General features: G+C 42.2%; 1 protein-coding gene across 17 annotated transcripts in view; it reads right to left on the reverse strand.

Annotated features, from left to right (window-relative positions):
* Positions 1 to 12,905, reverse strand: part of dst (dystonin) — a 299,316-nt gene that overhangs the window by 188,801 nt on the left and 97,610 nt on the right. For all 17 annotated transcript variants that reach the window (XM_061910351.1, XM_061910348.1, XM_061910367.1 and 14 more), the window contains one exon: positions 9,049 to 9,141. In XM_061910351.1, the coding sequence (XP_061766335.1) occupies positions 9,049 to 9,141 (93 nt within the window). The remainder of the gene's footprint in view (positions 1 to 9,048; positions 9,142 to 12,905) is intronic.

The raw sequence follows: 12,905 nt of genomic DNA on the forward strand, positions 1-12,905 counted from the left end.
GAGAGTTGAGTGAAGGTAAGAGGAATTTAATACACATAAGAAAATAACAAAAGCAAACATAAAGCAGTCGTGCAAAGTAACGTTCTCAACATGATATTAACTTCGAGCACTGAGGAGTGCTCGAGTGAAACATAAATAGACCTAAGTTGATTGACAGCAGCTGAGGACCGCTGCCAATCAACGGCGAGTGTGACAAAAACAGTGCTCAGCGGAGTAAACAGGAAGTATAACAAAATAAGAGCACTGAACAGGAAATAAAGTACACAACATGAAAAACTATCAGAAAGTAAGTGACAGATTGTCACACGAGCTCCCTCATGGGTGATCAGCATCGAAATTGGCAGCATCAAACCTTGATGGTAACATCCCTATAAATTATTATTGTGAGTCTTTTAGATTAGTTTTGAAAATGCTCCAAAGAATTCATGCATATGCTTTGGAATTCATCTAAAAATTAATCTATTTATTCAACTTCTTCAACATCTTCTTCTTCTCCAGATTTTGGCGCACTCCACCATCCACATTTTTCACCCGATTTAAACCGTTCTAGCCCCAAACTGTTCAACCCATTCAGGAATCGAGGGCTTTCCCTTGACACATTCCAAACATTTCCAGATTTGCCAGAATTCCAGGTTTTCCGGGACATTTTTCCCATTCAAAATGAATTGGCCATTTTTCAAACTTTCACCATTTCCACATTTTTAAACAGATTCAAATCATTCCACCTTCAACATATACCACCATCTTGGAAATTTAAACTAATTTTTTTCCAAGTTTGAAAAAATTCTCGGATTTTCTAAAATTCTAGATTTTCCAAAGCCCTATTTCCACAATTTTTTCTGGTGACTACTCCTTCCACATTTTTCCAACGCATTTAAACTGTTCCACAATCAAAACATTCCTCTTGATCAGGACAAGAAATGAAGTTGTTTTTTGAAGTAGGAAAAATCCTGGTTGTCCCTAAATTCCAGGGACTCTGTAATACCATTTCTCAATTTAACATGTTACTACTTCAACATTTCTCGACCAATTTGAACAATTCCAACACCAACTATTTCGACTCATTCAGACCATTCAAGTTTGTTTTTGTTTTTTTACCATTTTCCAAAAAATTCCCGCATTTCTTGAAATTCCTCAATTTTTGGGAAATTTCCCATTGAAATCAATGGGACGTTCTTCCAAGTTCCACAACTCCCACATTTTTCATCTGATTCAAACTGTTCCAACTTCAAAATATTCAGCCTGTTTGGGAATTGTATGCTCTATTTCAACAATTCTAAAAAAAAATCCAGGATTTCAGTTCAACTTCAGCATTGGACCATTCACACGCAATTCCTACAGGAATTGCCTCATTTAGTTACTCAATATTTTTCTCACACTAACTCGTACTGCCATTGTGTCAGTTAAATTATGTTCAACCAAGGCAAGGGTTGGCAACCCGCGGCTCTAGAGCCTGGAGCTTTTTTTTTTTTTTTTTTTTTAAGTATGAAAAAAGGAAAAAGATGGAGGTAAAAATATATTTTTTTAAATACGGTTTCTGTAGGAGGACCAACATAACACAAACCTTCCTAAATGTTAAAACTCCCACCGTTTATATTAAACATGCTTCACTGATGAGAGTATTTAGCAAGTTTTTCCCTACTAATATCAGGTGTCCTTGAACTGTAGTTTGTATAACGTTCTCCGACACTGCCACAGAAAGACGTGCTTCATGCCATGCCTTCTTTGTCTCATTTTGTCCACCAAACTTTTAATGCTGTGCGTGATTGCACAAAGGTCAGCTTTGTTGAAGTTCTTGACTTAATCAAGCTTATTTGGTCTGTGCATGACTGCAATCTAAACGATGCTAACATGCTATTTAGGCCAGCTGTAGGTAGAAATTGCATCATTATGCCTCATTTGCAGGTATCCATCCATCCATCTTCTTCCGTTTATCCGAGGTCGGGTCGCGGGGGCAGCAGCCTAAGCAGGGAAACCCAGACTTCCCTCTCCCCAGCCACTTCGTCTAGCTCTTCCCGGGGGATCCCAAGGCATTCTCAGGCCAGCCGGGAGACATAGTCTTCCCAACGTGTCCTGGGTCTTCCCAGTGGCCTCCTACCGGTTGGACGTGCCCTAAACACCTCCCTAGGGAGGCGTTCGGGTGGCATCCTGACCTGATGCCCGAACCACCTCATCTGACTCCTCTCCATGGGAAGGAGCAGCGGCTTTACTTTGAGTTCCTCCCGGATGACAGACCTTCTCACCCTATCTCTAACTAATTTCTGCCGCTTGTACCCGTGATCTTATCCTTTCGGTCATGACCCAAAGCTCATGACCATAGGTGAGGATGGGAACGTAGATTGACCGGTAAATTGAGAGCTTTGCCTTCCGGCTCAGCTCCTTCTTCACCACAACGGATCGGTACAACGTCCGCATTACTGAAGACGCAGGTATATTTGAACTCATTTTATTTCCTTAACTTATGTCTTCTGTGTATTTAATTTATATATGCACGTCTCATGACACATTATCTGTATGTAATATTGGCTGCCCTTCTGATAAATAGCAAACGTTAAAAGATGCAAATATTGTAATAAAACCATTTGAAGAAGACAGCCTGTTGTTTCTTTTAACTTGGACACACACATCTATACCTTTGGCCATTCAAAGCCAGTAATTTCCGGGAGTAGTCTCACCCTCCGAGACATCTCAGTTGTATTAATGTTTTTTCTAATGTCGCAAAAATATGTAGAATAAATATTTACATAGCAGCATAAAGTTATGCTTTAATTTTTAAGACTTATATAAGGATTTAAATTTTTGGGGGACTCCAGACAGATTTTTTTTTTTTTTGGGGCCAATATTGCTCTTTCAACATTTTGGGTTGCCAACCCATGAACTAAGGCAGGGGTCGGGAACCTTTTTGGCTGACAGAGCCATTCAAGCCAAATATTTTAAAAAGTATTTCCGTGAGAGCCATATAATATTTTTCTTAAGACTGAATACAACTAAATGTGTGCATTTTTAATTTTAACTCAAAATTTTTAGAGTATAATAAGTCTCTTATTGTTTTTAATAACATCGTTATTTTGAAGCTAACCAACAAGAAATCAAATATTTCTTACCATTAATACGACTTCTTGAACAGGTACGGTAGAACCGGATGGATGGATTAAAATGCATGAGAATGTTTTATATTATAAACGTTATTTTTGACACTGTGATTACCAGCGGAATTATTCATTACTTACCGTGTTATGCAATGTCAGCTAAGATTTATCTGAGAGCCAGCTGCAGTCATCAAAAGAGCCACATCTGGCTCTAGAGCCATAGGTTCCCTACCCCTGAACTAAGGTATCAATTCAGAATATATATAATTTAGTGAATGAGTAAACAGGATTCGAGATTGGACAGAATTTCTAGGCGCAGTCAAGGCGTTGAGGGGTTCCGGTTTGGTGGCCGCAGGATTAGGTCTCTACTTTTTGCAGATGATGTGGTCCTGATGGCTTCATCTGACCGGGATCTTCAGCTCTCGCTGGATCGGTTCGCAGCCGAGTGTGAAGCGACCGGAATGAGAATCAGCACCTCCAAGTCCGAGTCCATGGTTCTCACCCGGAAAAGGGTGGAATGCCATCTCCGGGTTGGGGAGGAGACCCTGCCCCAAGTGGAGGAGTTCAAATACCTAGGAGTCTTGTTCACGAGTGGGGGAAGAGTGGATCGTGAGATCGACAGGCGGATCGGTGCGGCGTCTCCAGTAATGCGGACGTTGTACCGATCCGTTGTGGTGAAGAAGGAGCTGAGCCGGAAGGCAAAGCTCTCAATTTACCGGTCGATCTACGTTCCCATCCTCACCTATGGTCATGAGCTTTGGGTCATGACCGAAAGGATAAGATCACGGGTACAAGCGGCCGAAGTGAGTTTGCTCCGCCGTGTGGCGGGGCTCTCCCTTAGAGATAGGGTGAGAAGCTCTGCCATCCGGGAGGAACTCAAAGTAAAGCCGCTGCTCCTTCACATCGAGAGGAGCCAGATGAGGTGGTTCGGGCATCTGGTCAGGATGCCACCCGAACGCCTCCCTAGGGAGGTGTTTAGGGCACGTCCAACCGGTAGGAGGCCACGGGGAAGACCCAGGACACGTTGGGAAGACTATGTCTCCCGGCTGGCCTGGGAACGCCTCAGGATCTAGACGAAGTGGCTGGGGAGAGGGAAGTCTGGGCTTCCCTGCTTGGGCTGTTGCCCCCGCGACCCGACCTCGGATAAGCGGAAGATGATGGATGGATGGATGGATTCGAGATTTGAGTCCCACGAGCCACAGATGGAACTCTGGAAAACCGCACGTCGGGGCAAAACAAACCAGACATAAAAAAAAGTGCATTGTCAGGTTTTCATCCGCTATACACAAAAAGTGATTGTGTGAATAACACGAACTGCAGTTGTGTGAAATCCAATCTTATCTGTGGGCACTCAACCGTATGCAAGATAATATCACCTTTACAAAGGTTCAACTGAGGAACGTCAAAAAGTGCAGCCGGCACGACGCTCTCAGTTCATTAATATCCAAGGTCTACAACAGCAAGAGAACATCAAAATAACAGGTTTCATTAGCCCGAGCCAGTAAAACAAGAGCATGTAATAATGTCAATCTTTAGTGCCTTTAGAATGTATTTTGGTGTGAAATGGGCTCAGTGCTTTCTCCGGACGCGCCCTGTAAACCCTGGAAATCAAGAAGGGACAGGCCCAACTTTGCAGGATGGACTGCTGGAGGGCTTGCGTGAGACTGGGTGTAGCAGGTGTTGGCACCATCACCAAGCATGCTTAGGCCTGAGTAACAATATGTCTGTAGTTCTTCAAAGACACACAGATGCATACTGGTGCTACATCAACATCCTAACTCAATGCCTTCCCAAGTAGGGAATTGCATGAAAAGCATCACAATAGCACAATAGAGAGAACGAGTGTTGTAGTTGGTAGGGATCCGAGGGTGCAGAGACGGCAGGCAAAGTGCAAGTAAAAATATATTTAATTAAAAACACTAAAATAGTGCAAAGCAAACAAAGCTGATGGTCCATCTGGACTGATTAATGATTGCCAGCAGGTGAGTGTCCTAATTACAAAATGGGGGCAGGCGCTCAAGACAGAAGTGGCTGGGAAACATAGGAAGACAGGAAGTAGAAAGCTGGTCAGGAAATAATACAAAATACAGGTAATAATATTGTTCAAACCTGTCACAAAAATTATGTTGGAAACATAAAACAAGAGACACCTCCGTCAATAGGGGGAAAAAACTGCTCTACCCCCGACAAATGTTGAAATGGTAAGAAAACAGTACTTAAAACACTATGTGCAATATTTATACATGACATCCCATCCATCCATCCATTTCTACTGCTTATTCCCTTTGGGGTCGCGGGGGGCGCTGGTGCCTATCTCAGCTACAATCGGGCAGAAGGCGGGGTACACCCTGGACAAGTCGCCACCTCATCGCAGAGCCAACACAGATAGACAGACAACATTCACACTCCCATTCACACACTAGGGCCAATTTAGTGTTGCCAATCAACCTATCCCCAGGTGCATGTCTTTGGAAGTGGGAGGAAGCCGGAGTACCCGGAGGGAACCCACGCATTCACGGGGAGGACATGCAAACTCCACACAGAAAGATCCCGAGCCCGGGATTGAACCCTGACTACTCAGGACCTCCGTATTGGGAGGCAGACGCATTAACCCCTCTGCCACCGTGAAGCCCCTGGGCAGCATCTGTGAAATTTAATTTGCAGGAAACGAGTGAGTTTAGGGTTGAATTGTCCATCCTCGTTGTATTCTCTGTCACTGTTTTATTTTTTTTTTGGACATTACTACTTGCCGTAGTTTTGAAGCAATGCATGATGCATGACATGTTGATTGTAATGTATATGTTCTTGTATCCCAATTGTATAAAATGTACATTACAGGCCAAAAGTTTGGACACACTTTCTCATTCAATGCATTTTCTTTATTTCCATGATTATTTACATTTTAAAATTGTCACTGAAGGCATCAAAACTATGAATAAACGCATGTGGAGTTATGTACTTAACAAAAAAAAGGTGAAATAACTGAAAACATGTTTTATATTCTAGTATTTTCAAAATAACCACCCTTTGCTCTGATTACTGCTTTGCACACGCTCGGCATTCTCTCGATGAGCTTCAAAAGGTAGTCACCTGAAAAGGTGTGCCTTATCAGGGTTGATTAGTGGAATTTATTGCTTTATAAATGGGGTTGGAACCATCAGTTGTGTTGTGAATTGTCCAAACTTTTGGCCTGCACTCTACTTAACTGTGTTTTGTCTTTATAATATCTAAATAAGTAATTACTGTTTCAAATCAAATTATATTTTTATTAGTATAATGTCACATAAGCACTATTTGTTTTCCATAATTACAGAGCAAATAAATTGGACTGGGCTTCACGGTGACAGAGGGGTTAGTGCGTCTGCCTCACAATACGAAGGTTCTGCAGTCCTGGGTTCAATCCCAGGCTCGGGATCTTTCTGTGTGGAGTTTGCATGTTCTCCCCGTGAATGTGTGGGTTCCCTCCGGGTACTCCGGCTTCCTCCCACTTCCAAAGACATGCACTTGGGGATAGGTTGATTGGCAACACTAAATTATAAATAAATGATAAATGGGTTGTACTTGTATAGCGCTTTTCTACCTTCAAGGTACTCAAAGCGCTTTGACACTACTTCCACATTTACCCATTCACACACACATTCACACACTGATGGAGGGAGCTGCCATGCAAGGCGCCAACCAGCAACCATCAGGAGCAAGGGTGAAGTGTCTTGCTCAGGACACAACGGACGTGACGAGGTTGGTTCTAGGTGGGATTTGAACCAGTGACCCTCGGGTTGCGCACGGCCACTCTTCCACTGCGCCACGCCGTCCCTATTGGCCCTAAATTGGCCCTAGTGTGTGAATGTGAGTGTGAATGTTGTCTGTCTATCTGTGTTGGCCCTGCGATGAGGTAGAAAATTGTCCAGGGTGTAGCCCGCCTTCCGCCCGATTGTAGCTGAGATATGCGCCAGCGCCCCCGCGACTCCAAAAGGGAATAAGCGTTAGAAAATAGATGGAAACGGATAAATTGGACAAGGCAAAAGTTATATTTAACAAACATCAAACATCCAATATAAACAAAACGGGCGTTGAACTACTTGTGTTATTGTGCATCACCTTTTTTAATGCATACTTTAGGAAGTCTGAAAGATATCAACAGTCCGTGCCAGACAGAAAGAGCCAGGAGTGATAAGCAGAATTATTTTCCAACATTTACATTCCTGGCGTGCGCATGGCTATTAACTCAGTGCACTATCCGAGAGTGGATTTGCAGGAATATTGAAAGAGAAACATGAGCACATCCCTGAAGACTCCAATGCAAATTGGAGCGGTACCAAAAGACCAAACGTGTACTTTTAGAAAAACTATTGGTGTGTGTATATACATCCGAGAAAAACCAGCTGACTTTTTTGACATGACCTCGGACTATTATCCTGTCCAAACGCAAAACCTAGTAACTCACTTCTAGCTGATTTTGCGAAAACAAAGGAAAAACCAATCCATCTTGTTGCTGTCTTACAAAGATCTACAAAGTTATCAAACGTATAGATGTTTTCTTGAGCTTTCATTTTCTTGCCGATTGAGCCATGGATTAAATCTGCTCTCATGAACGTGTGCCCTTTCTCCAGATATTCTATCACAATCTCGGGTGGGCCCCATTCTGCGTTTGCACATTGGGCAAGAGCCGTGTACAGCGTCCAGTTTTTGTTTTGACCTCCACAGTTATCTGCCCAAAAAGGTATGCAAGGGGAAGAATCAAGAACAATACATTTAATGAAGGGCCAATCTTCCAAATATCCCCTCGTGCCATAATATCACATAATCAGGTTGACCGTCGGCCCCCATTCGTGCAAATGTCTCATTAAAGACAATAAGGCAACTGACAAAGAAGCTCCGATTGGTCCCTTGAGATACTAGGTTTTTCTGTTGTATCTACGCGGTTATGTGGTAGTTGCTAGGTCCTGCCATGCGCGTAACAGCTAACTTACGGAACAAATTACAATATCGCATACACTAATGTAAAGCATATCACCTAGGAACTCCAAAATTATTATCAGCTCAGTTTTGAGCAAAATTGAGTTACTGGGTTTTGCCTTTGGACGGGAGTATTGTGCAAGACACATCACGAGTTGTGTTTTCTACAGGTCCAGATCATTATTACAATTCTAAATATCCGCCTCTGAAACAATCCTTAGCATACAATGCTGTCATTAATTGATGGTATGCAACATATTTCACAGAAACACATATCGTACAACAGTGGTTCTCAAACCGTGGTACGCTCACCACTAGTGATACACGGGCTCCATCTAGTGGTACGCCGAAGAATCAATTAATTAAATATTTAAACACAGGGTTACTGTTCAAACTCTGTGTAATGTTATGTAATGTCACACTAAGACTTAGACTTCCTTTTATTGTCATCAAATTTGAACTTTACAGTACAGATAAGAACATTTTGTTGCAATAGCTCGTTGTAGTGCATGATAAAAGAGCAATAAAGTGCAGATATAAATAAATAGATTACTGTACAGATAAATATATTGCACTTTTGCATATGCATCCACGTTTATGCATGTATGTTATATTGTCCTTATATTCCAGCGAGTTAGTCCGTTTTTGGGGGGTAATTGAGGAGATTATTATGATGCGTTCAAGCGTCTTATGGCCTGAGGGAAGAAGCTGTTACAGAACCTGGAGGTTCTGCTACGGAGGCTGCGGAACCTCTTCACAAATATATTAAATATACTTGTCAAATAAAGCACCTGCCCTATTTTTAATGAATACTTAGACCTACTATGCTACTGTATTTTAATGTAGTTCATTACGGTGGTACCTGGCGAGCCAAAGGTTTTCTTGGTTGGTACTTGGTGAAAAAACGTTTGAGAACCACTGCCATAGAACTTTTTGTTAGTATCCAGCAATCTATTGACAACAGGAATAAACAACAAATTGTCCATGAAATGATCTCACTGACCTGAAAGTGCAATATTATGGTCCAGATCAATCCCAGGGTCAGTTTGGGGTTGCCATCTGTGATGTCATCATTCCTGATATTTACAAGTTTGACCTGATGAGGAAGAAAGATCAGTTAACATTTCAAAAATGTGACAGCCCTTTGAGACACTTGTGATTTAGGGCTATATAAATGAACTTTGATTGATTGATTGATTGATTGATTGATTGATACAACACATAATGCACAACAAGGGACGATTCCCAAAGCCCAAAAAAAGTCTGCAGGCTATAGAGCGTTTTCCGTTCGGGCTCCAGTACTCTGGAATGCCCTCCCGGTAACAGTTCGAGATGCCACCTCAGTAGAAGCATTTAAGTCTCACCTTAAAACTCATTTGTATACTCTAGCCTTTAAATAGACTCCCTTTTTAGACCAGTTGATCTGCTGTTTCTTTTCGTTTTCTTCTATGTCCCACTCTCCTTTGTGGAGGGGGTCCGGTCCGATCCGGTGGCCATGTACTGCTTGCCTGTGTATCGGCTGGGGACATCTCTGCGCTGCTGATCCGCCTCCGCTTGGGATGGTTTCCTGCTGGCTCCGCTGTGAACGGGACTCTCGCTGCTGTGTTGGATCCGCTTTGGACTGGACTCTCGCGACTGTGTTGGATCCATTGTGGATTGAACTTTCACAGTATCATGTTAGACCCGCTCGACATCCATTGCTTTCCTCCTCTCTAAGGTTCTCATAGTCATTATTGTCACCGACGTCCCACTGGGTGTGAGTTTTCCTTGCCCTTATGTGGGCCTACCGAGGATGTCGTGGTGGTTTGTGCAGCCCTTTGAGACACTAGTGATTTAGGGCTATATAAGTAAACATTGATTGATTGATTGATTGATGTGTACACATTATTTGCTCATTTACTAGAATGGGTGCGTATCAAGTACTGTACATTACAGTGTGACAACACATTTCACAGTTTGTACACAAGGTGGCACAATTGTCTCTAGTCTGAGGGTATGGAGGCCCCTTTCTAAAAGGGATTCTGCCTGAACTACCAGAGGGCAGAATAATGGGTATTTACCCATTATTCTAAAAACATTTGTTGAACAATGCCAGGCAAGAAAAATGACTTAATTCTGAGATAAATAATCAGTGTGCTGTTGCATATGTTGCATTATTACAGTGGAGACCATGCAGCGTCTGCTTTATGCACATCTATGACTCCTTTGTCTGCCGCCTGGCGTCACATGTGGCAACAGCTGAGTCGGCCTTGCACTCACATCATCGCACACTGACTGCGATGGGGGAAGGTAGGCCAATCACAAAACCCACTGATGGGATTTAAAAGACGGCAGCACTCCTTAAGGAGCCGTTACTTCAGAAAAAAACCTATGAAGCCTCCAGCCAAATAATAATGTATGCAAGCGGCGTGGTGCGATGCAAAATTCATAAAGACTGTTTTTCTCTGGAGATAATTATTCTAGCATCCCTAATTTCCCTCACAGGACTATTGCATATTTATCTATGTGCTTTGTCTAGTTTGTACATAGCGAATGACTGTTATGTACTGTTTGTAATAAGATACATATTATACAATGTACAAAATAGGGAATGTATTCAAATTAGGGCTGGGCGATTAATATCTCGATATTTTTTAGGCCATATCCCGATACACGATATGTATCTCGATATTTTGCCATAGCCTTGAATGAACACTTGATGCATATAATCACAGCAGTATGGTAATTCTATGTGTCTACATTAAAACAATCTTGTTCATACTGCATTCATATATGCTCATTTTGAACTTTCATGCAAAGAAGGAAATCACAACTAAGTCAATTGACCAAATTGGGGCGGTATAGCTCGGATGGTAGAGAGTGGCCGTGCCAGCAACTTGAGGGTTGCAGGTTCGATCCCCGCTTCCGCCATCCTAGTCACTGCCGTTGTGTCCTTGGGCAAGACACTTTACCCACTTGTTCCCAGTGCCACCCACACTGGTTTAAATGTAACTTAGATATTGGGTTTCACTATGTAAAGCGCTTTGAGTCACTAGAGAAAAAGCGCTATATAAAATGTAATTCACTTCACTTCAAAAGTGTATTTATTAAACAGTTATTAAGCAATGGCACAAACGTTCATGTAATTTCCAAAACAGAAAGTGCAAGATTGTCAGAGACATTTTTAGTGTCGAATAAAAATTAGCTGCATAATGGAAAATCAAATAGTGTTCTTCCTTCACTATGTAGTATGTTACTACAGGCGTTATTAAATTCTGTTGTTGACTATTTTTTTCATACGGTGTTGATCTGGAAATGTTTGCCTTGGCATTTTGATGCAGATGTTGACATGTGGAGTAAGCACTCTTCATTCTCTAGCACAAGGGTGGGCATTACGTCGATCGCGATCGACTGGTCGATCTCGGAGGGTGTGTCAGTCGATCTCAAGCCAGGCATTAAAAAATAGACATAAAAATGAGCAATCATCAATCATACCAAGACTTCACTTTCGTCAGTTGTTTGACATTCTCGGCACCCGAGGATCTTGTGAGATGACGCTGGCTGCTGCGAGCTCATATTTAAGAAAAAAATCACTAACAGGGCGGATGCAGAGAAACACATTTTATTTCTAGAGACTCCGTACCTACTGTCAAAACTCTAAAGACCGAATGCACAGTTCCTGTCTTCACCATAAAAGACCTGTTTCATCCTGCCTGTGCTAACAAAATAAGAGTCTCAGAAAGCTAGCGTGCACAAGCTAGCAAGCTACGGAGTTTGATGCCAATGTATTTCTCCCCCGCCCTCAGCAACCGCTTTCACACTTGCTTGCCCACCCGCACACTCACTGATGTCACTCACCTGCTGCCAGACATTAAAGGGCCACACACATATGCTACTCTCATAACAAAGTGTTTAAAAACGAGTATGCAAGTTGGACAAATGAGATGCCGAATCCAACCACTTTCATGTGGTATTGGACAGAAAGGAGGACTTTTTTTTCCCTCCATTTGAAAATGCGGACGTTATCAGCACCACTGTCTAATTCCAATCAATGCAAGTCATCAGAATCAAATACACCAACTTATATTCTTGTCTTCATGAAAGAAAGGAATGTATGTGTGTTAAACATGCTTGTATTATCATTAAACACCATTAACTTGTTAACAAAAATGTCTCTTTCATAAATAAATAAATATAAATTATAAATAGGAATGAGGTAGATCTCCTCGACTTGGTCAATTGAAAAGTAGCTCGCCTGCAGAAAAAGTGTGAGCGCCCCTGCTCTAGCAGGTGACTTTTCAGATTATGCTATATATTAGCAGTAATGCTACTTTTCATAGCAACGCTTTTGCCGCATGCTTGACTTGTTACGGTTGTCTGTTCGACTTATTCCCACTTGAAGCCAAACCACCGCCAGACGATGGACCCCCTGCTGTTTTTTCTTGGGAATAACTTCATCCTTCATTCGCACCATCTTTCTCTCGTATTACCACTCGCACTGCTCCGGTAGCATCACAGCTAACGTTACCCATGCTGCTACCTCTCTGCTCTGTGAGGGCGTATATGTATGTGAGGTATGACGTGACAGTATGTGACGTATGTAAGAAGGTGCGCTTGTCTGTGAGAAGGAGAGACAGGAAAAAACGAGAAGAGCCTGTAGTGTAATGCCCGCAGCTAAAAGCAACTGCGTGAGGACGTATACTCGAATATTACCATATAGTCATTTTCTATATCACACAGAGACAAACCCGCGATATATTGTGTATATCGATATATCGCCCAGTCCTAATTCAAATACAGCTGAAAGCAGAGCTACTCTTCAATTACATTTTCGTAGCTCACATACATTAAAATAAAAAATCCCTATCATGTGTTCAAAAT

Source organism: Nerophis ophidion, linkage group LG09 (genome assembly GCF_033978795.1).
Source record: "Nerophis ophidion isolate RoL-2023_Sa linkage group LG09, RoL_Noph_v1.0, whole genome shotgun sequence".
Classification (NCBI taxonomy): Eukaryota; Metazoa; Chordata; class Actinopteri; order Syngnathiformes; family Syngnathidae; genus Nerophis; species Nerophis ophidion.